At 42.8% G+C, this 22106-nt stretch overlaps 1 protein-coding gene across 1 annotated transcript in view; it reads left to right on the top strand.

The window, feature by feature from the left end:
- Positions 1-6263: 6263 nt before the first annotated feature.
- LOC145292252 (polycystin-1-like protein 2) overlaps positions 6264-22106 on the top strand; it is a 137744-nt gene continuing 121901 nt past the window's right edge. Inside the window, exons 1-2 of the mRNA XM_080138573.1 lie at positions 6264-6416; positions 18439-18653. Of these exons, the coding sequence (XP_079994699.1) occupies positions 6264-6416; positions 18439-18653 (368 nt within the window). The remainder of the gene's footprint in view (positions 6417-18438; positions 18654-22106) is intronic.

Below are 22106 nucleotides of genomic sequence, written 5' to 3'. Positions count from 1 at the left end.
CCTCATGGTGACAGAGGCAGTGTTTCCTCTAGTTGCTGGCCCAGTGCCCTTTGCAAACCTGCTGATTTAGAAACCAGGGGGACCTTCGCCTAAAAAGGCACGCCGGTTTCCCCTAGATCTGCCGGCTGCGTAAGTTGGTTCCAGACATTATCTGCAAGGAATCAAAACCAACAATTAATAACAAAAAACAAACCCAATTGCGCACAAGAAAAAAAAACAATGTTCTAAGGAACACTCACCCAAAGAATGGGGTCGGCCCTTTGGAGTCAAACAATAAATACACCCTTGAACTTGTCTGAAAGTAGATCAGTGGATGGAGTTTTGCGACTTTTTTGGAATAAACCTTTGACACTTTGATCCCAAAAAAGGGCGGGCGAAAGTGCCGCGATTTATTTGCTTCCCCACTGAGCAAATTAGGCACAACGCCGTTTTTTAATGTGGCATGTGAGGGAGAAATGTAGACAAACAATTGGTATCAAGGGTTGCCCCTATAGTGATCAATAACTGATTGCTACAATAGCAATAGTCTTATATGTGGGGTCGCCCCAACATATGTGTTTGAGATTCATGCACAGTCACCGTAGGGACCAGGCGCAACTGCCTCGATTTATTTGCTTCCCCACTGAGCAAACAAGGCAAAAGGCCGTTTTTTAATATAGAGAGTGAAAGGGGCAATGAGCACAACTCCCCGTGGAGTAGGGAAGCTGGATAGTGACGATTGGTATAAAGGGTTTCCTCTACATTGACCAATAACTTATTACTCAAGCGCAATAGTATGAAGGCTTGCCCCTACATTGACCAAGGACTTATATGTGGGGTTGCCCCCACATATGGTCTTTGAGATTCATGACCAGCCCCCACAAAGGACGGGCGAAACTGCCTGGATTTATTTTCTTCCTTAATGAGCAAATTAGGCACAAGGTCGATTTTTAATGTGAGGAGTGAAGGTGAAATGGGGACCAACTCCCTGGGAAGTAAGGGAGCTGGATAGTGACAATTGGTATGAAGGGTTGCCCCTACATTGACTAAGGTGTTATCTGTGGGGTCGCCCCACATATGGTCTTTGAGACTAATGACCAGCACCCGCGAGGGACGCACGAAACTGCCTGGATGTATTTTGTTCCTTACTGAGCAAATTAGGCACAAGGCCGATTTTTAATGTGAGGAGTGAAGGTGAAATGAGAAATGGGGACCAACTTCCCCGGGAAGTAGGGGAGCTGGATAGTGACAATTGGTATGAAGGGTTTCCCCTACATTGACCAATAACTGATTGCTACAAGATCAATGATCTTATATGTGGGGTCGCTCCCACATATGGTCTTTGAGATTCATGCCCAGACCCCGCAGGGGACGGGCGAAACTGCCTCGGTGTATCTGAGGCTGGCTGTATTCATTTGGCCTGTGTGATATTAGAGGCATCGCTCCCAATAAGACATCAAGCGACTCTAATTAGTTCTTTAACTAAATTTTTGCAATCAAAGTACATTGTGAGTTTGTGATTCCATTTAAATCAATTTCGTTTAAAACATAAAACGTCAATTGCCTATTTTGTTGGCGTTTTGATGATATATTGTAATTCTTACCTTTGTAGCAAAATCGATGATGAAAAGAGAAAGGCGAGGTGAATGTGTACGTTTAAACCGGGTATGTTCATACGTTTAGCTGGCGTTAGCCTATCATCTTCTTTGTTTAACGGAAGGGAAAGCAAAGAGGAAAGCGGGAGCAAAGAAAGAAAAAAAAATGGAGGCGGTGATTTTGAAACCACGACACATCTGCCAAAGAAGCTAGCTAGGCAAACGATCTCCTATTAACTCATTGTCTAGAAATGATGATCAACAGACAAAGATATACAATGAAGTACCTCAACTTTAAGGTATCCATACTGAACATCAATGATCATTCATAAGCCAACTAATGAGTTTAATTGTTTCAACTTTTAAAGTATTGGCAAGACGACGTATATTTGAAAGCACACCGGTTGCCTTGAATGTCTTGTTTATGTAGCGTGCTCTCACCTCTCATACAAGCGGGCGAGTCTACTTCTATGGGGGGATAACGCCATAACCACTCTGGTCTTGTAACTGGGCATCTTGGGTTCGATTCCACCTCTACATGCCCTCCCCCTTCCAGGGCCACAAGATACTCGCATTGTGGTCCAATGATTTGAGACTCTGGAGTAGTTGTGCGACATGCCCCATTTCTGTGGGGATAGGTTCCTGGGTGGTTGCATCAACCTTTTGCTACGACGCACAGGTTGGTCTTCCTCAACCTCCATCATCCCAGAGGATGCTGTGTCATCCACCTCCATCTGTTCTGATAGAGTGTTGGATGTTTCAGGCTGGTGTTGATCCGTACATGTGGGGGACCGTTGTCCCGGTATTTCGGACCTTGTTAGGCTGTCCAACATTCCTGGTGGTTCCTCATGTATCGAATGACAAGGAGTATCTACCACGCGGTTTATTCTTGAGAGGAATCTGTGATTGTGAGGGGTTACCCGGTTACTCCCATCACATTATACATTATACTGCCTGTTACCCAGTGTTTCCACCACCCTTCCCGTCTTTGCCCATCGGTGCAGGTGTGGTCCAACTTGGTTTTGAACCTTCACCGTTTCCCCAATTTTCAGTTGGGTGGCATTTTAGATTGTATTCCCTTTCATTCCGTAAGTGTCTTTTTGCCATCACTGTTTCCCTATAATGATTGATTTCTCTCCAGCCTTTATGGATTCGATACTGGTCCTGGAGCACTGGGAGATGGTCCTTTATCATGCGACCGTAGAGCATCATCGTTGGAGACATATGTAGGTCTTTATTAGGGTGTTGTGATTAGTCAGTAGGATCTAGCTGCCTGGTCATGGCAGAGGCGACCACAACTGTCCGTGCTATCAATAAGTATCCTTTTAGCTGTTTTAACAGCCAATTCTGCTCTCCCGTTGCTTTGAGGGTAATATGCCGATGATGTTCGTTTCCTTATGCCCCAATTATCTAGGAACCGGTTATATTTACTGGAGTCAAACGGTGGTCCACCATCAGTTGACAGTTCCTCCAGGATGATGTATGTGCAGAACCAGTTTGGTAGAGCATCACATGTGGCCTTGGCATTCCTGATCGACATTAGAATGACTTCTACCCATCCAGTGTATCTATCTGCATATATGAGGTAGTTCTTCCCTCGTAAATCGAAAAAGTCCGTCACCGTTTTCTGAAATGGAACTCGGGGTTCGAGGGTGGCATTAGAGGTTCCCTAGGTTGTGACGGAGCCATTACGTTGCATACTTTGCACTGGGCCCAGGTCTGACGAATGCTCGTGTCCAGTCCTGGCCAAAACAGTTTGCCAACATTCCATTGATGCCTGATGCGCCGAATGGAGCGATTCTAGAACCTCCACACGTAGTTTTCTGAGTATGAGGATTTTATTTTCCATTATCGTCACCACTTCCAAGCAATATAACTCCTCTTTCATATGCCAAAACCGGCAAATTGTCTCTGGCAGTTCATGCCAAGATTTAGGGAAACCATTTTGTATGAATTCGGCGTGGGTACAGCATTCATTGTCAGTAGCAGCTGTAGCCACAATCCTGTCCCATGTTATTGCCCTTAATCTGGGGTCCTGCTCATAGGTGGAGTTAAACGACGCTCTTATGCACTATCCATAGTTTGTGCGATGTCCTTTTTGTTTGCTTCCTCCTGGCTTAACATTACTGGACATCTCGATGTATAGTCTGGTACCACATGGAGTTTGCCAGGGAGATGCTTTATTCGAAATTTGTACATCAAGGACCGCTCTTTGAAGTTGAACAGTCCTGGGTTCTTTATGTCCTCCAGAGCTTTATCCGAGATGATCTTCACCAAGGGCTTATGGTCCACGGTGACTAACAGCTCTGGGCATCCCAAAACGAACATGCAGCATGCTTCTAGTCCATAGACTAATGCCAATGCCCCACTTTTAACTGGTGTATATCGGGACTCTGCGTCATTAGTAAATTGGGAGCTGGCCAGGATTAATCTCCAGTGGTCCTCCCCACACTTCGGTCCGGCTTCGGAGGCACAGTTGCAGTGCTTCTGGAAAAGAAAATATCCCAAGCCTATCCTACTGAAGTCCGTCGACAAACAAGTTGGTCTGTTCACTTCAAAGGTGTTTACACCGTTCTCAATCTCTTCTGCAATCCTTCTTTTCGACTCTTTGAAAATTTGATCAAGTGTGCTGTCCCAGTAGAACTTTCAATTTTTTGTCTTCAGCAGCTCCCGGAACGGGGCCATTACTTTGGCCTGATGAAAAGCATAGGCTACCTGGTTTATCATTCCAAACCAGGATCTTATGTCAGTTATATTTTTTGGTGTCGGAAAAGTCCGTATTGCTTCAGTCATTTATCCCATCTTTCATTATCAAGAACCCGGCAAATTCCACCTCTTTTTCTGCAAAGTGAAATTTCTGGGGATTGAATACGATATAATTTTTGCTGCAGTTATTTATGTACTCCATAGTATGCCAAAATGATGTTTCAATAGAGTCGTCCCATAGTATCGTGTCGTCCATACATCTTGTTTTCCTACAGTGATATTGTCGAACCTGCATTTATATGCGTCTCTTGATGCTTGGAATCCTTGTGGTGCCCGAAAATAACGGTATCTGCCCCATTCCGTGATGAAGTAGTTGCATCTCTTGCTGACGGGGAGAGGGTTAGGCTATGATAGCTATTCCATGCATCCTAGATGGTTTTTCTAATTTTCGCAAGCACCAGCGATGCCTGGTTGAAAGGAAACTGTGTATGATGGGTTTTTCGTAGGGTAGCAGTGTTGAGCTTTTGTAGGTTTACCGTACGCCTCGGTGCCCGTCCTTTTTCAGTGCAACCACCAATTTGGAGCACCATGTTGTAGGTGTACCCACTGGTAGAGGTTCTATGATGTCCAATGCCATGTCTTGATGTGGGACTGGGATTGGGGTGTGGACAGCTGAGGATTTGGTCCCCGGGTTTGGTCGCATGGGTTTTCCTTTCATCACCTGCAGCCGTTGATCTTGGCATACATTGAATGCACTGGACTCAAAATGTTTCTTCATCCATCGTTCCAATTAGGGTCTGTTTTCTTCCGTAGGGACAAAGGAGATACTGTCCGGTTTAGGTGGGACATTAGTTCTTTGTGGGCACCCATATGGTGTCTTTCCGCCATCACTTGTTGCTATGTTCTGCTGTGAAGTTGGGTCTGGAAAGTTCTCTGGTACCAGACCAAGGTCTTTTAGGGCTGAAATCTGAGATATGTTTTGATACATATATAATCTGACGTGTTTTCCGTGATCCTACTCTGATTTTAGTAAATATCAAGCCTTTTATGCTTAATAGATCTTCTGTGATTCCCCGAATTTGGTGACTGGTCGGTACTAGATATTTGTCTGGAAACATCAAAATTTTTTTGATTTCTAGTCTGCTAGAGCATGTCTGTGCCCCAGTGTCTGCGATCACATCAATCTGATGAGTATGGAGGCCAGCTGGCCCTATTGAGATGCACCCAAATTCTGCATGGGCCTCTGGAATTGGAGTTATCTCTACCTTCAGGGTTGGTGCTGAATCAGGGTACCTCTTCAGAACTAATTTTTGTTCTAAATAAGGTGTAGCACGGCCTTTGGTTTTGTCAGGTTGGTTTCACCTCTCTTTTTTATTTGTCCATCTTGGCAAATCATCTGGTTACGACCCTTTTTGTGTCCTTGGGTAGTGAGAGTTCTAGATTCTGTTCCAACCACTCCCACTGTAGATCTGTTGCTGAACCCCTGCTTCAGTTTTCGGCAAGCCTTTTACATTTACAGGTCTGGTTCTCCTGAGGCCACTGCCTGTGGCCCGACCTTTGTATGTTCGTTGTAGTAGGGTATATACTACTGTGGAGATGAAGATAGACGTGTCTGTGTTCTCTAGGTTGACAAGCCTGTTGAATTTTTCTTCCAGTGTCGTAAGCGTCACAGCCTCCAACAGCACCTTGCTTTAATGCTCCAGGTTTGCCAGCCCTGCCACCATTTGTCCTGATACCATATCGTTGGAGTAGCTGACTTTCTAACCGCATCCAATCCCATTCAGACAAGTCACTGAACAGTCACAGAATCTTGCTACTGATTGAAGTTGTGCCACAAAGTCTGTAACTGATTCCCTGTCCTTCTGCCTTACGGAGTGGAATTCTTGCCAGTACACTTCTTTGTGTAGGCTTCTGACGGCAACGAGCTTTATGTGTCATAACAGCTGTTCTTCAGTGATGGAGTTCAGTATTTCTGCTCCTACCATGTCGAACAACAGCCAGTTTACTTCTGGGGAACATGCCATTCTCAGCTTGTTTCATAACACTGTTGGTTTCGTCAACCCACACATTTTCTTGTATCTATTCCAGGAGTCGATGGATATCGCCCAGTCAGAATCACTTGAGTTTGGTTCTATGGTAGGTCTGTGTTGTAAGTGGCTTGCTGGACTGTCCTCCGTTTCTTCGCAGGGCGATGTTCTCTTGCTGTAGCTTGAGGATCTGTTGAAGTAATGTTGTGTTTGTTCGTCCATATTCCAACATTGTTTGTAGCAGGTTTCCTATATCGGCAACGCGATTTAAAGTGTCGGCAAGACAACATATATTTGAAAGCACACCGGTTGCTGTGAATGTCTTGTTTAAGTAGCCTGCTCTTGCCTCTCATGCAAGCGGGCGAGTCTACTTCTATGGGTGGATGATGGCAAGACCACTCCAGTCTTGTAACTGGGCGTCTTGGGTTCGATTCCATCTCTAAACTCTGAAGTTATGTCGTGAGTGGTGAGATGTGCCTCTATTTGCTCAAGCCATTACTGGATAAAGCTGGTATAGAGTATGATCTTCACCAAGGGCTTAGGGTCCACGGTGACTAACAGCAGAGTTGGCAGATTTTCGGAAGGAAAGAATTATGATTTCCTAATAATCAATTCTCAAAATGACAAAAGGTCGAAGGTAAATAAAACTCGAATTGAATTATAGACGTTAATATCAAAAAAGACAGATTCTTCTTATAGGAGAATGATTTAAACGAATAAATCTGGAAAAATATTAGAAGAGAGTTATTGTATTTAGTATTTTCTATGTTACTGCCTCAATAATATCTACTTATTCAAAAGCCTTTTCTTATTTCGTATTTTTTTTTTACAAACGCATCACCACTTATCAAGGCCAAGAGGCCACTCGAGGATAATGGTTAAAGAGTGTACAGTAGACAATTGGACAATAAAGTAATCGTTAGTAATGGAAATTTGGTAAATTTGTTAATTCATACGGAACGGCTTATCAAAAACTTGTTTATGTTAGACTTGAAGACAACCATACTGTAGTCAGCTGGAAAGCAGGAAAATGGAAAACAATTCCATAGGCATGCAGGAAAGAAGCTATGTTTAGGTTTAGGCACAGATAAAGAGTGGGGGAAATTATTTAGTGTTTTCTGTTAGATGGGTGTTTTTTGTGAAACCATAGATTGGAGCTCAGCCGAGTACTTGCTATGAAAATAACGATAAAGCAGAGGCAAATTCACAGCATCTCTTCTGTGAGAAAGAGGTTGCAGGGAAGAGAAAAGGACATCTCCTACGAGGCTACGAAGCCTATTTTGAACTCTATCGAGACAGGATAAGTCCTTTCTAGCAGCTCCTGCCTAGATGCGGCAACAGTACTTCATCCTTGGACGTACATGGCTCTTATATAGATAGAGAATTACATCAGCAGTGAGATATCTACTGGATCGATAGAAGAATCCTACCATTTTTCCAGTGGTTTTGGCAACAGATTTAATGTATGTGTTCCATTTAAGATCAGGAGTAAAGGTCAAGCCCAGAAGCTTGTCAAAACATGAGGCCTCCCCCAAGACGAGATCCATTCATTTCAATTAATGCCAGATGGGGATTAGAGTGTTGATGATGTAAAGATAAAAGCTTGGTTTTATATGCATTACAAATAACAAGCCACCTCTTTCCCCATTGTACAACGTGATCAAGATCAGAGGAGAGAGAATTGGAGAGAACTTGGTCGTTTACGGTCTTAGATGTGCTACCATAGATAGTAGTGTCATCAGCATAAATATCTACGAATGATGTAAGGATGTGATTTGGAAGGATCATTAATATAAATCAGGAAGGATGGACCCCTGAGGGATCCAGCATTAATACTGTGAGCTTCTGATTTCTTCCCATCAACCACTACTCTTTTGAATCTATCAGAGAGAAATGATTTAATAATTGAGAAGATATTTCCAGTTATACTATAGCTGGATATTTTGTGAGGTAAATATTTATGCCAAACTCTATCAAAGACCTTTGATGTGTCAAGAGCAATTGCCCTAAAAAGGTAGCCTCCGTCGAGCGATTCACTAATCGTATGAGATATAACTGTAAGCACATCTGCTGTAGATCTAGCAGAACGGAAACCATATTGCATGTCACTAAAAAGGTTATTTCTGCTGAGGTAGTTGACTACTTCTCTATTTAATATGGATTCCAGCAACTTACTCATGACACACATGAAACTTATTGGTCTGTATTGAGAGGGAGACGACTTATCACCTGAATTCTTAAATACAAGGCATACTGATGAGATTTTCCAGGGTGTTGGAAAGCACTTCTCCTTAAGGCAACGCTTAAACAGTTTTGTAAGTATGGGGGCAAGTTCTGGTTGAAGCTTTTTCAGCACTATAATTGGAATGCTGTCAGGGCCAGTTGCTTTACTAGAATCATTTTCCACAGTCAGTCGTTTCTCATCTTTAGAAGAAGGGTCCTTATTTGGCTATGGTTTTAACCAACATTTCTATTTCGTCACCTCTATGAGAAGTCTGCTGGTCCATATTTTCGGAGAATCAGAGACAGACTTTTTCTGATCTGCTCTCTCTGACTCCTCCAACCATAATAACTCATATAAGTCTGTAGCAGTCGAAACTTCCTACAATAGCAGGCAAGGGCCAAATCTTGCAGCTCGAGATTTAAATCTTCCATCTTACTGGCTTGCCCAATCACAACCAGTCACATAACCAGGTGTATAAAAGGTAAAACTGACAAACACTTCCCCTCTTACACTTTTTCTCCCTGGTTTTCGCAGCAGACATTCACCTTTGGCCTCAGAGTAACATGAGTACAATAAACCAACATGGCGACCTTTAAACACTTATTTCCACATGCGTTACCCAAACGAACCTTTTTTTATCATGCTACAAAACTCGTCCCGTCGATACACCAACAACTCACTACAACACACTGAAGACTTTGCTCTTCCTCCTTTAACTGGCCTCCTTCATCTCTATGACTACTGGCTACAGCAAGTGTATAAAGAACTATTCTCTCCTTCAACAAGCCGGCATAATATTTAATCTGTCTTTACATGCAAGAACACTTCCAGCTACTAACCCGTTTCTCTCTTGTACACGCTACTAACGTTTTCTTTTATTCTATATTTTGATGATCCCCAAATACGCAGCCTTCAATGGCTTTGTTTGTGTGGTTAGAAGCTAAGAAAAAACAAGTCTTACCATGGGTGCTCAACGAGTGAGTTCAGGCCGAGAAAAGGAAAAAGATGGCGGCCAGCATTTTATTACGTGCGTTATTGCATAATCTTGTGTGCGCGTGAAGCTGGAAACTACAAAACGAGCTTCATTTCTCGGTGCTGAGTGATTCCAGTAGGCGCAACGGGAGTGGAGATACTTTCTGAAATTATAATCCTTTTTTATGTGTTTGAAGTGAACCCCCCCTTTACAGAGGCTCAAGCTATTTCGGCAATGGCCAACACAGGCATAAGCAACATGATTAAGCCTTTTAATGGCGACGGTGATGTGGTGGTGTGGCTTAAAAAAGTGGACCTTATGGCAAGGATTCAAAAGTTGGACGATGTGGCCGCAGTATTACCACTGTTTCTAGAAGGGGACACGCTGGCCCTCTATTTGGAGCTCAGCGTGGGAGAACACGGTGACACGGACGCCATCAAGGGTCGACTGATCGAAACTTTTGCAGAGGGGCCTTTCAAGGCCTTGTATAAGTTGAAGAAGAAGAGGTGGACTGGTGAATCTGTTGATGTCTACGCGAACGAGATAAGGAGATTAGTTGAGTTGTCGGGCATCAGGAGACACGCCATGAGTCACGTAGTCAAAATGACGTTCATTACCGGGTTCCCGGAAGAGATATCGAAACGTTTGCAGCAGCCGGGAGTGGAAACAGCAATGATACAGCAGAATGTGGGCAGGAGTCTGCCGAACCCGAGAGTGGCATGCTTCGAATGTGCGGAGCCACACATGAGAAGAGACTGCAGGAAGTTCTTGCAATGGACAGTGTGTTATAAATGCAATCGGAGAGGCCATTTAGCGGTGAAATGCATGAGTTTGGGAAACTGGCAAGGGGAAGCCGACGTGCTAGCAGCTGCCTCGATTCAGGAATAGTGGCGTACTCACAGCAGATGCCCAAGCAGAAGATCATGGTGGAAGGACGGGGAGTTATGGCCCTGATCGATACTGGCTGTACCACTACCATGGTGCACACGACCCTGGTCGGATGATTGAAAGGGAAGGGCGAAGTAGTGGCATTTGATGGGTCGTGAGTGAAGTGCTGAGGGAGGAAGACCATCACTATTGATATTGCTGAACACCGGATGAGGGTCCATGCAATTGTCACCGATCATCTAATGCCTGGCGTCTAAGCCATCATTGGAATGGATGTTATATGCTGACTTGAAGGCGTTACCATCACATGCAACAACGTGAGGTTTGGACTAGCTGAGTGCGCAGTGACAAAGCAAGCTCCCGGAGGGACCAGCAAGGCCAGGGAGGAAAGAAAAATGTTGATCAAAGATCAGGACTTCTGAGCCGAATTCGACGGAGAGCAGTGGACAGTGGAGTGGGCATGGAAACATCAAGCACCATTGCTGATAAACAGGGTGGCGTGCTACACTAATTCGCTTAGAGGAAAGGAGTTTGAACAAGAAATGGGCCAATGGATTGAGTATACTGCTGCCTTGGGCAGATGACGTTGAGTCGGGCATTTTGCAGTTGATGGCCATTCTGCAACCAACTAAAGGGAAAGTAAGACCGGTCCTGGATTTCCGAGAGCTAAACCAACATGTTGAGTGCCATTAATGCAGATGAATGTTGGTAGATCTAAAATCTGCCTATTTGCAACTCCACATCGCCAAGAAGTTCTGGAAATACCAGTTAGTCAGGTACAAAGGCAAAACCTACTGCCTTACGTGAGTGGGGTTCGGGTTGAATTCGGCACCCAAGATCATGTCAATTATCCTCTGGAAGATTCTGGAGACAATGAAAAAAGGAAATTGCACAGTGAGTTCATACATAGACAACATTCTTGTGAATGAGACTCTGGTAACTGCCAAGGAAGTGGTGGCTCATTTGAAGAGGTTTGGGTTGGTCGCCAAAGCACCTGAAAAATTAGACGGAGGGGCTGCTTTGAGGCTAAGGCTGAAACGAGGTGCACCAGGCAGCCTAGAGTTTTGCAGGGGGAACGAGATCCCACAACTGAAGCAAGAGCTCAACAGACGGGAACTTTTTTCTATATGTAGAAAGTTGATCGGACATTACCCCGTTGCTGGCTGGCTTAGACCAGCATGCAGCTACATAAATAGGCATGCCGAAGGAAAAGGATGGAATGATAAAGTGGGAGGAAGAACGGTCGCCATGACGGAAGAGCTCCTGAAAGAAGCAGAATGGCAAGACCCAGTCCAGGGAACCTGGAACGTACCGCGAACATTGGATGGAGTCGTGTGGTGTGATGCAAGCAGCATTGCAACAGAGGTCGTTTTAGAAGTTGGAGGAGTAGTTGCAGAAGATGCAGCCTGGTTAAGGAAGAAGAATGATGTCAGCCACATCAATGTAGCGGAATTAGATGCGATAATCAAAGGGGTCAATCTATCCTTGCAATGGGGACTTCGTGACATCTGCATCAAAACAGACTCTGCTACGGTGTTTGCTTGGCTAAAGTCCCTCATTTCAAGTGAAAAAAGGATAAGAACGAAAGGGGCAGCAGAGATGTTAGTGAAGCGCAGGCTTGGGATGCTAGCTGAGCTGATGCAGGAGTTTTGTTTGAAGCTTCGCATAGACATGGTGGCTTCTGAGAAGAACCGAGCAGATGTTCTCACGAGAGTGAAGAAGAGTTGGCTTTTGCCAAAGAAAGATGTTGTTGCTACATCGGATCTAGATGATGTTGGAGCTGCACAATCTGATCCATATGGGGGTAGAGAGGACGTGGTACTTGGTGAAGAAAGTCGACCCAAGTGTCACCAAGGAGCAAGTGAGGCAAGTGGTCAGGACATGCGACAGATATCAGTCGATTGATCCTGCTTCAAGCACGCATGAAGCTGGTCAATTGGGGGTGAGTGGGACCTGGGAGAGACTGGCATGCGATGTCACCAATTACAGGGATAGACTTTACCTGACCATGATTGACTGCAGGCCCGGGCGATTTGCTCTATGGAAGAAGCTACGTGGAGGAACAGGCAATGATGATGAGGTGTTTTTGCAGCGAGGTCCCGTGGAAGAGTTGTTGACCGACAATGGGACCACATTCAAGTCAGTAGCAGTGACGGAAGTAATGAAGAAATAGAATATCCAACAATTTTTCAGAGCTGCCTACAGACCCAGTGGCAATGGGATTGTGGAGAGAAACCACCACACCATAAAGGCTGTTGTGGAAAAAGGAGGCACCTCACCTGAGCAAGCCGTCTACTGATATAATATGTCGCCTAGATTGGGGCAAGTGCCAGAGACGGTTCCGCAACTGTCAACGTTCGACTATTTCTGGAGACATCCCAGGGTTGAGCCGGCAAGCAGAGAGGCAGAGGCCACAGGGATCATTAAACTTGAGGATGAGGTATGGGTGAAGCCACCGGGGGGGGGGGGCGCTGCACCACACAATGGAGTAGAGGTCGCGTGACTGGGAGGAACACTAGAAACAACATTGTGGTGGATGGAGTACCGAGGCATATTCTTGACATCAGACCAGTGGAAGGTGAAGCAATGAAGGGGAATGTGCAGCAATAGGAGGACGAGACACCTCAGAGGCCAAGTAGAGAGAGGCGACCGCTGCGCCACAGTGGATGAGAGACTACGAAATATGATCTTGAGATCAGGGAGGTATGTGGCTAGAAGCTAAGAAAAAACAAGTCTTACCATGGGTGCTCAGCGAGTGAGTTCAGGCCGAGAAAAGGAAAAACAAAGATGGCGGCCAGCATTTTATTACGTGCGAAACTGGAAACTACAAAACGAGCTTCATTTCTCGGTGCTGAGCGATTCCACATCGGGCAGGAGAGTAGGCGCAACGGGAGTGGAGATACTTTTTGAAATTATAATCCTTTTTTTGTGTGTTTGAGGTGACCCCCCCCCATTACGGAGGCTGAGTTTGTTATCTTCTTTTTTTCTAGCCTCTTAAAAACAAAAACTTTCAGTGTCGCTAACACTTCTCGTTGCCGGAGAATTTTTTTTCCTTTCAAAAATTAGGTTTGACCGCATAGTCGTCACGAACCAAAAAAAAGAAAAGAAAAGGAGCATTAAAAAAAAGGTACGAACTTTTCACAGAAAAGTGAAGACATCTTCAAACGTCCTTTTCCCATAAAGAGAAGCCATTAGAACACGGTTCTCTCACCGGATATTCTTTTCACTGAAAAGAACAAAACATTCTCGCCGGACACTTTAAACTTAAAAAGCTTAAACATTCATCAAACAGGCACATGTCATATATAAAAAAAAATAAATAAAAACATTTTTGCGGAAACACATTTCACTAGAAATACTGAACACATTTTCGCTGAAAATCAGAAAACGATATTCAATCGGATACATTTCCCTTGAAACAAACAAAACAAAGAAAAACATCTTTTCTTTCACAATGGCTACATAAAAAAGAGTGAATACTTTCTTTGTGTACGAAAATACTTGACATTTTTGTTTGCTTTCATGCTACATTTTTCTATTACCAACCCCCTGCCTTAAACGCGCACCTTGAACATTTAAACAACAACAAAAACATGGGTCAACTCGACTCCTTTCACGCACGTGGTGTTAATATTCTCTGCTGCAAGAAACATTCCCTCGCAAAATTATCCCCCCCCCCAAAAAAAAGGTTCTTTTCACCGAAAAGCAACAATGTTTTCCACAGAAAAAATAAATAACTCTTTACTGAAAATTCGAGTCTGTTGCGGGCCAGGATACAAATATCCTAACTCGCTACAAAAGAAAATAATGAAACGAATGGAATGAAGGAAACAAAACTCAATCACTGGATAAAATAAACATGTCGTTTATTTTCTGTTGAAAAATGAATATTTTAGGTGTAACACGTGTTCATGTCCGCGCATGGAAAAAGGAGTGAGTAATGTAGTGGAACAGGGAAATGGCAGTCCAGCGTGTAGACAAAGAAAAAGATAGAGGGTTGACATCAGTAAAGTTGTACGCACATGTTGGTACTCGTCCACGTGGAAATATCTTCAGGCCACTAGCTGTGGATGCGAACTTGTCTGGTAGATGGACCAAAGCAAAAGGGAAAAAAAAGTGAGAAAGTCAATCCAGTTCATGGAGAGAGAAAGTGTATAAAGTGTACATACTGTCTGTAAGCTCTTGCCCCACGCAGTTGCAGGTGGCGTGAAGCGCGTGGGCGTGCGTGCCCCGAAATGGGCGAATGGTCCGTTGACCGCTCAGCTCGAGAGCTAAGTCGAAATACCGACACAGTAAATCAACCGAGAACCACATCACTCTATATAAAAGCATATAAGATATCAACAGACAGACAATCGAGAGTCAAAACAAAAGAATATGCTGTTGTCCTAGCATTATTCATTAATAAGGGGGGGGGCGTGTGGGGTATATGGTTAGAAAAAAAAAACGTACCGGGCGTATCTGCATCGCTCTTTGGGAAAGAAGAAGGAAAGGATGGCTAGCTCATTTATATACACGAAGGGCATCTTGGGAAGGCAGGGTATGATGGGAGAAGCTATATTTTTTTTTTCCTGTCTCTTCCTTTTTTTTCTAGATAGGAGGATATAAAAGCTGGGAAAAATTCCCTGGAGAAGCAGAAAAAAAAGAGTCGTGAACATCTCTTGAAAAGAATTTCATATTGCTGACGTTCAGATTGTGCGGTGTGACATTGGTGGCGAGAGGCCAGGTGTGGTCGATTGGAAAAGAAGAGGGCAGAAATGTGCTGTTGGGAGAGCGATTCGTATTGATTAGAAGCTATTTCAGCATGTCAAGCAGGTTAACATGGCTTACTGTAGACTCTCAACTCAGATGTTGAGACCCTTCACTGGGGAGGGTGACCTAATTAAATGGCTGGAAAAATTAAAGATGGTGGCAAGGTTGCAAAAAATCAAAGACGTAGTCACCCTGCTGCCGCTCTACTTATAGGGGGAAACCCTCACTATTTACCAGCAGATGCGCGATGAAGATAAGAGAGACCTTGCCTCAGTGGAGCAAAGACTGAAATTGGCTTTCGCTGAGAGTCTATTTGAAGCACTCGGAAAGCTTGCAAGTTTGAGGTCGACATGCGAGTTTGTTGACGTCTTTGCTGCAGGATCAGGAGACTGGCAGGATTGGCTGGTTACATGGGGAGGAGCCTAGAGATGATGTTAAAGCTATACCTAGTGAATGGATTCCCAGAAGAAATCTCCGTGAACATGCAGAGAATCACTGAGATCAATACGTTGGAATTGGACGATCTCTTGGTCCACACCAGAGTCCTAGTCAAGAATGTCAAGGGCCCAATTGTGGCTGCAGCTGTGAGTGGAAATAAGTGCATGAGGCCCCACTTGAATGACGAGAGACAGGCAGCGAGGCGACAGGAGGGGAGGCCTGCCATCAAGTGCTTCCGGTGCCAGTGACTGCAAAGAGCCGAGACCGGGGGTCACCTGTTACCGATGTGGACGAGTGGGGCACATTAGCTGCTATTAAGACCGTGGATGGCAGGGAGGTGAAATGCCTAGGAAAGACAACAACGGAAGTACTGGTGCAAAGTGTACCTATTGGACTACGAGCCCTGGTGTTGGATCGTCTGGTTGGTGATGTTGATGCAGTTTTAGGTGTAAGTGCGATCAACCAACTGGGGGGCGCTACGTTGAAAGGGGCCAAGTAACTTTCGGATGCCTCGGCGCAGTAGGAATGGCAGGAGTGGAAGGTGATAGAAATATCAGAATGCAAAAAACGGAGGCTTGCTGCATCAAGAATGAGGATTTTCTGATGAGGTTTGATGGTGAGAGGTGGACAGTGGAATGGAAATGGATCTCCGGGCCTCTGGAACTATGAAACAAAGTAAGCTGCTATGAGAAAACACTGCGAAGAGAAATAAGAAAAGGATTCGAGGAAGCAGTGGAGAGGCGGATAGCAGAGGGAATTCTGAAACCATCGATAGGGGAAGAAAAAGGAGTGCTACCATTGCTGGCGGTTGTTCAACCTACAAAGAACAAAGTTAGACCGGTACTAGATTTCAGAGAATTAAATAGATACGTAACCTGCCACACTGGAAAGGGGATTGATGTATGCGAAGAGGTTATGAGGAAATGGAGTAGGATGGAGCGGGCCACTAAGATTGTCGGCCTGAAGTCGGCTTATCTCCAGATCAATGTAGACTCTGGCAACATCAATTGGTCCGGTACAAGGAGAAGATGTATTGCTTGACGAGGTTAGGCTTTGGGCTGAGCTCAGCCCCCAAAATTATTACTGCCGTGCTGAAGATGGTGCTGAGTAAAGACTGTACAGTGGACAAGGCCAAGCAGAGGTGACAGCGGAGAAAGTGAGAGGCCATGTCGCGAGGTACGGGTTGACTGCAAAACCAGCAGAGTCCTTGGATGGAGGAGTGGCGTTAGGGTTGAAACTATGCCAAGATGGCAAAGGCAGCCTTGTCTTTAGACGAGGGAATGCAATACCACAAATCAGAACGAACCTGACAAAACGAGAACTCTTCTCGGTCTGCGGACTATCCAATTGTCGGCTGGCTCAGGATAGCGTGCAGCTTTATTACATGACAAATGGGCACTGATGGCTGGGAGGGCCATGTGACGAAGGAGGTCATGAAGATGCTACAAGAAATCATCGTGAGAGTGACGAAAGACCCAGTAATGGGGGAATGGTATGTCAGCAGCAGAGACGCGGGGGTGATTTGGTGCAATGCCAGCAGTCTGGCATTGGGCGTCGTATTAGAGATGAGAGGTGTAACTGTGGAAGATGAGGTGTGGCTAAGAAAGATAAACGACTATTCCCATATCAACATAACTGAACTGGAGGCCGCTATGAAAGGATTCAATCTGGCCCTGAAGTGGAGATTGAAAACGATTAAAATCAAATCCGATTCGGAAATGGTAGTTTCATGGATCAGGTTGGCAGACAAGATGAGACAACTGTGCCTCATAGAGCCATCTTCGCATATAAGTGGCAGCATCTGCGCAACAAAATGGTAGGAATTGAGGGTGAAGAAGCTACCATTAAAGTGAGCGAGGAGGTGTGGTTGCAGTCCCCCCAATGCAAAATGTACCACTCGCTGGGAGAGGGGGTTTGTAACGGGAATGCAGTCAAAGAACAACGTAATGGTGAATGGCATTCTCCAGCATATCCTAGACCTGCGTCATGTAACCCTACCAGTGCGCAGTGATGGCAGTGAAGAGGAGGAAGTCAAGATCCACCAAGAAGCTAACAATGCACCCCAATTCGACTTAACCCCACATTGTGGTTCTTTACAACTGGACGAGAATGTCTGTAGTGAACCTGAAAACGTCAATCTCCAAGAAGTTGTCCCCCAGAGGCCTCAACGTGAGAGGAGGAGGCCTGCTTGCATGAAGGATTATGAAGTGTCTTATTGATCTCGAAAATCAGGGGGGGGGCGGGGGGGTATATGGTTAGAAAATAAAAAGTACCGGGCGTATCTGCATCGCTCTTTGTGAAAGAAGAAGGAAAGGATGGCTAGCTCATTTATATACACGAAAGGCATCTTGGGAAGGCAGGGCATGATGGGAGAAGCTATTTTTTTCCTGTCTCTTCCTTTTTTTTCTAGATAGGAGGATATAAAAGCTGGGAAAAATTCCCTGGAGAAGTAGAAAGAGAAAGAGTCGTGAACATCTCTTAAAAAGAATTTCGTATTGCTGGCGTTCAGATTGTGCGGTGTGACATTGGTGGTGAGAGGCCAGGTGTGGTCGATTGGAAAAGAAAAGGGCAGAAACGTGCTGTTGGGAGAGCGATTCGTATCGATTAGAATTCGTTTCTTGACAACTAAACGTTATTAGTTTTGTAATTTTCCCATGAGAATTGTTGCTAAGATATACTTCTTGCTACAGTTCAGTAATTCACTAACAGAGTATCTGCCAATACTCATAAGTTTCCTAATTTCTCAATAGAGGAACTGTTAAAAATTAATAGTTTTGCAATTTTCCAATTACATGACTTTTAAATAATGGAGTGAAGTTGAATATTTTTTATCTGAAATCTTTTTTATTTTTACAGTTGCTTGCTTTCAAGAAGAATCCTTATATGAACATGGCCGGATCAGAAAACTTGAAAAGTGTGATTTCATTATCAGAGAAATCAGATTCTGATGAAGTGGTACAATCTACTTCCAATAAGGTAGTTGTTAGTTTCAAACCGGAAGAAGTCAAGTGGAACTCAATTGAACCACCAAAAAATTCATCAGAGATGATCTTTCACAGTATTTATTGCAGGTGTGATTACGCTTTTCACTATTTATTCTTCGTTTTTTTTTTCTTTAAATATAAAAACTAAAGAACTTAATTCTATTACTATTAAAATCATGTTTGGTTTTACAGCTGAAATATTTTATGATTCATTGCCAACTACTTCAGATGCTCAAATATAAATCCACAAAATCTAATTCAGTCAGAGGTCCTGTTCCTATTTACTTGTCTTCCAATGAGTTAGGCACAAGGTCGGGTTTTAATGTGGAGGAAATAAAACTTCCCACAAAGGACTACTATTATTGAAAGATTTGCAGCAGATTTATTTGCAGACTTGTGATATAGATTATATGATAATATTAAAGCTATATGATTGTGCATTTGCTTCCATACATTTATAAATGGCGCATTTTGTTGTTTTTCTACATACTACATTTCAAATTTCAGCAAATGTCTTCAAATTTTGCTGAAGGCTCAAAATGTCCTTCCAAATTTCCAACTCCATCAAATAATCGTGTTATTCACACATTATAAGTGGATACAACATTACTTGTTAAATTCACTACTGGTTCTGGCTGTGAGCTCAAGTAGTGGCGCTTCATATTGAATACAATTTTTACCTTTGCTTGTCCACATATTGATGCTTTAGTCGCAAGGGTGAAAGGAAGATTGTGTCATTAGTTAAAATGTTTGCTTAATTGGATGTGAGTTAATAAAATTTCTCTTTGAGTTGGGGAAATTCTGGAGTAGATTTTAGAAGCGATTTGTGTGAATTGTTTTACCAATGTATCTTGACTTTTATAACAAACTAGCAGAACCCGTTTTTCGGCGTTGCACGAGGAGTTATCAGAGAATTTTAATTTAAGTTTTAAGGCAATTTTTAGTTTCATATTAGGTATAAGAAAAGTGTGCACTCTAGCAGAATTAGACCCGGGTCCTCGGGCTTTTGCATAAATTATGGTTTGGGCTCGACCGGCAGTCACTGGATTAAACCTAGCAAAGTAACAGACGCAGATGAATATCCAAACAAAAAGACCGAAAAAAAGTATAAATACAACAAATTAAAAATAAAATCTACTGTAAACTAATTGAATATATACACTTGTGCCCGATATTATTCATACCCCTCCTTGAAAATTGAGTTTATTATGTGTAACTTTGTAAGAATTTATTGTTTACGTCCATATTGATACATATTCTTAATAAACCTCTTCTGATCATTTTCGTCATTTTAAAATCTCGGGATACTTGTAATAAAAGAAATATACAACTATTTATAAAATCTGCAATGTTCAAAAATAATCATACCCCCTTATTTTTTCAGTATTAATCGAGTTTCTGACTGTTTGTTTCCTGTTTGATTCTTATTTTGAATGCTTTTATACAACCTTTGATTAATTTCATTTCGGTTTTTGCATTTTTCAGAAATTAAAATGATATCAACTGAAAACCAATAAAAGAATAAAAATTATTAGAATGGGGAAGAAAAAAGAGCTTAGTAATGATCTTAGGACTAAAATTGTGAATTCACATAAGGATGGTTTAGGTTACAAGTCAATTTCCATGAAATTTGAGGTCCCTACAGCAACAGTACAGAGCATCATCAAAAAATTCCAGAGCCACCACACAACAAACAACTTGATTGGTAGAGGAAGGAAAAGGAAACTGTCTGCTAGAGCCACCAGGGATATTGTAAGCAGTGTCAATGCAAATCCAACCACCACTACTAAGGACATTTTAGAAAATCTGGAGTCTTCTGGCATAAAAATATCAAGGCAAACATTGCAAAGGACTCTGCATGAAAATGGTCTGAAAGGAAGAAGACCAAGAAGGACTCCATTGCACACCGGAAAACACCTTGCAGCACGTCTAAAGTTTGCTAGGACCCATGTGAATTCTTCAGAGTCTGTTTTCTCAAGTATTTTGTGGACTGACGAAACAAAAATTGAATTGTTTGGCCATATGGATGCTTCTTACGTTTGGAGGAAGAAAGGAGAAGCTTACAACCCAAAGAACACCATACCCACGGTGAAACATGGTGGTGGTAGCCTAATGTTTTGGGGCTCCTTTTCGGCTAGTGGTCCAGGTAGTTTGGTCAAGATAGATGGAACCATGAAGAAGGAGCAATATTTGGAGATACTCCAGAAAAACATTAGACAGGATGCGGAGAAGCTCCATTTAGGACCAAACTGGGTCCTTCAACAGGATAATGATCCAAAACATACTGCCAAAATAGTCAAGAAATTTTTTGAGGATAATCAAATTAATATTTTGGAATGGCCTAGCCAGAGTCCCGACCTGAACCCTATCGAAAACCTCTGGCACATATTGAAAACTGAGGTTAAAAAGCGGAAACCTAGAAATTTGAGGGATTTGGAGAACTACTGCATTGAAGAATGGTAAAAAATCAGTGTTGATGCTTGTAAAAACCTTGTTGATAAATATCCAAAACGGTTACAGGTAGTTATTAAGAATAAAGGGCATGCTATTGACTATTAGTAAGAGAGGTATGAATAATTTTGAACTAGCGCCATTATTGTTTTTCTTTGTATACTGTTTCAAACTTGCATAATTTATTTATTTGTTGAGTTTAAATTAAATGCTTATGCTTGATTTATTGTTTGAAATCCCTTTAATATTGTCTACCTTCTGGTTTGAGCAATATTCTTATAGAAATCTCAAAGATCCGAGGGGTATGAATAATATCGGGCACAAGTGTATATATATATAAATAAATATATATATATATATATATATATATATATATATATATATATATATATATATATATATATATATATATATATACTAGCATTTCAGTCTGGCGTTGCCCAGGTGTTTGGAGTGTGTGGTGAAAAAAAAAAGTGGTAGTAGAAAGGCAGGCTCGAACCCATACCGCTAAAAACGAAAAGAACGGGGGAAAAAACCTGACGTCTTTGGCGTTACGACCACCGCCAAGCCGGAAGTGACGTAGGTTTTAATTAAGGCTAGACAATAGAGAGGAGAGGATGACTTTCAAAAATATCGGCGAAAAAAAGTGCTCCCCCCTGTAGAAAAGTGCCCAGTTGAAGGTGAAGATATTAATGTTTTTAGCCAATTTTTCGATATTTGTCGAACTTCAAAACGATACTGATCTTGTAAAAATTCGTCATTTCTGTCAAAAGTTTTAAGCACACAAGCAAACATACATACATACATACATACATACATACATACATACATTTCTGTATTGGTAACTAAAACTTTTCGACCAAAACATCTTAAAAAGCTTGCCCAATATCTGAATGCCTTTTATGTAAAATTTCAAATGTTTAGACCTGAAAGTATCTGAGTAATTTGGTAGAAACCACAGAGGCCAATTTTTTTTTTTACTTTGATCCCTATTATGACCTCCTTAACATTTATTGTTTGGGGCTCAAATCAAGCTATTAAGTTAAATCTATGTCCAAGGAACTTATATCTAAAATTTCAAGTGTTTAC

The sequence above is a fragment of the Euprymna scolopes genome, chromosome 13 (genome assembly GCF_053919585.1).
Source record: "Euprymna scolopes isolate OS-2025 chromosome 13, ASM5391958v1, whole genome shotgun sequence".
NCBI lineage: Eukaryota > Metazoa > Mollusca > Cephalopoda > Sepiida > Sepiolidae > Euprymna > Euprymna scolopes.
This window is presented reverse-complemented; position numbering and strand designations above follow the sequence as displayed.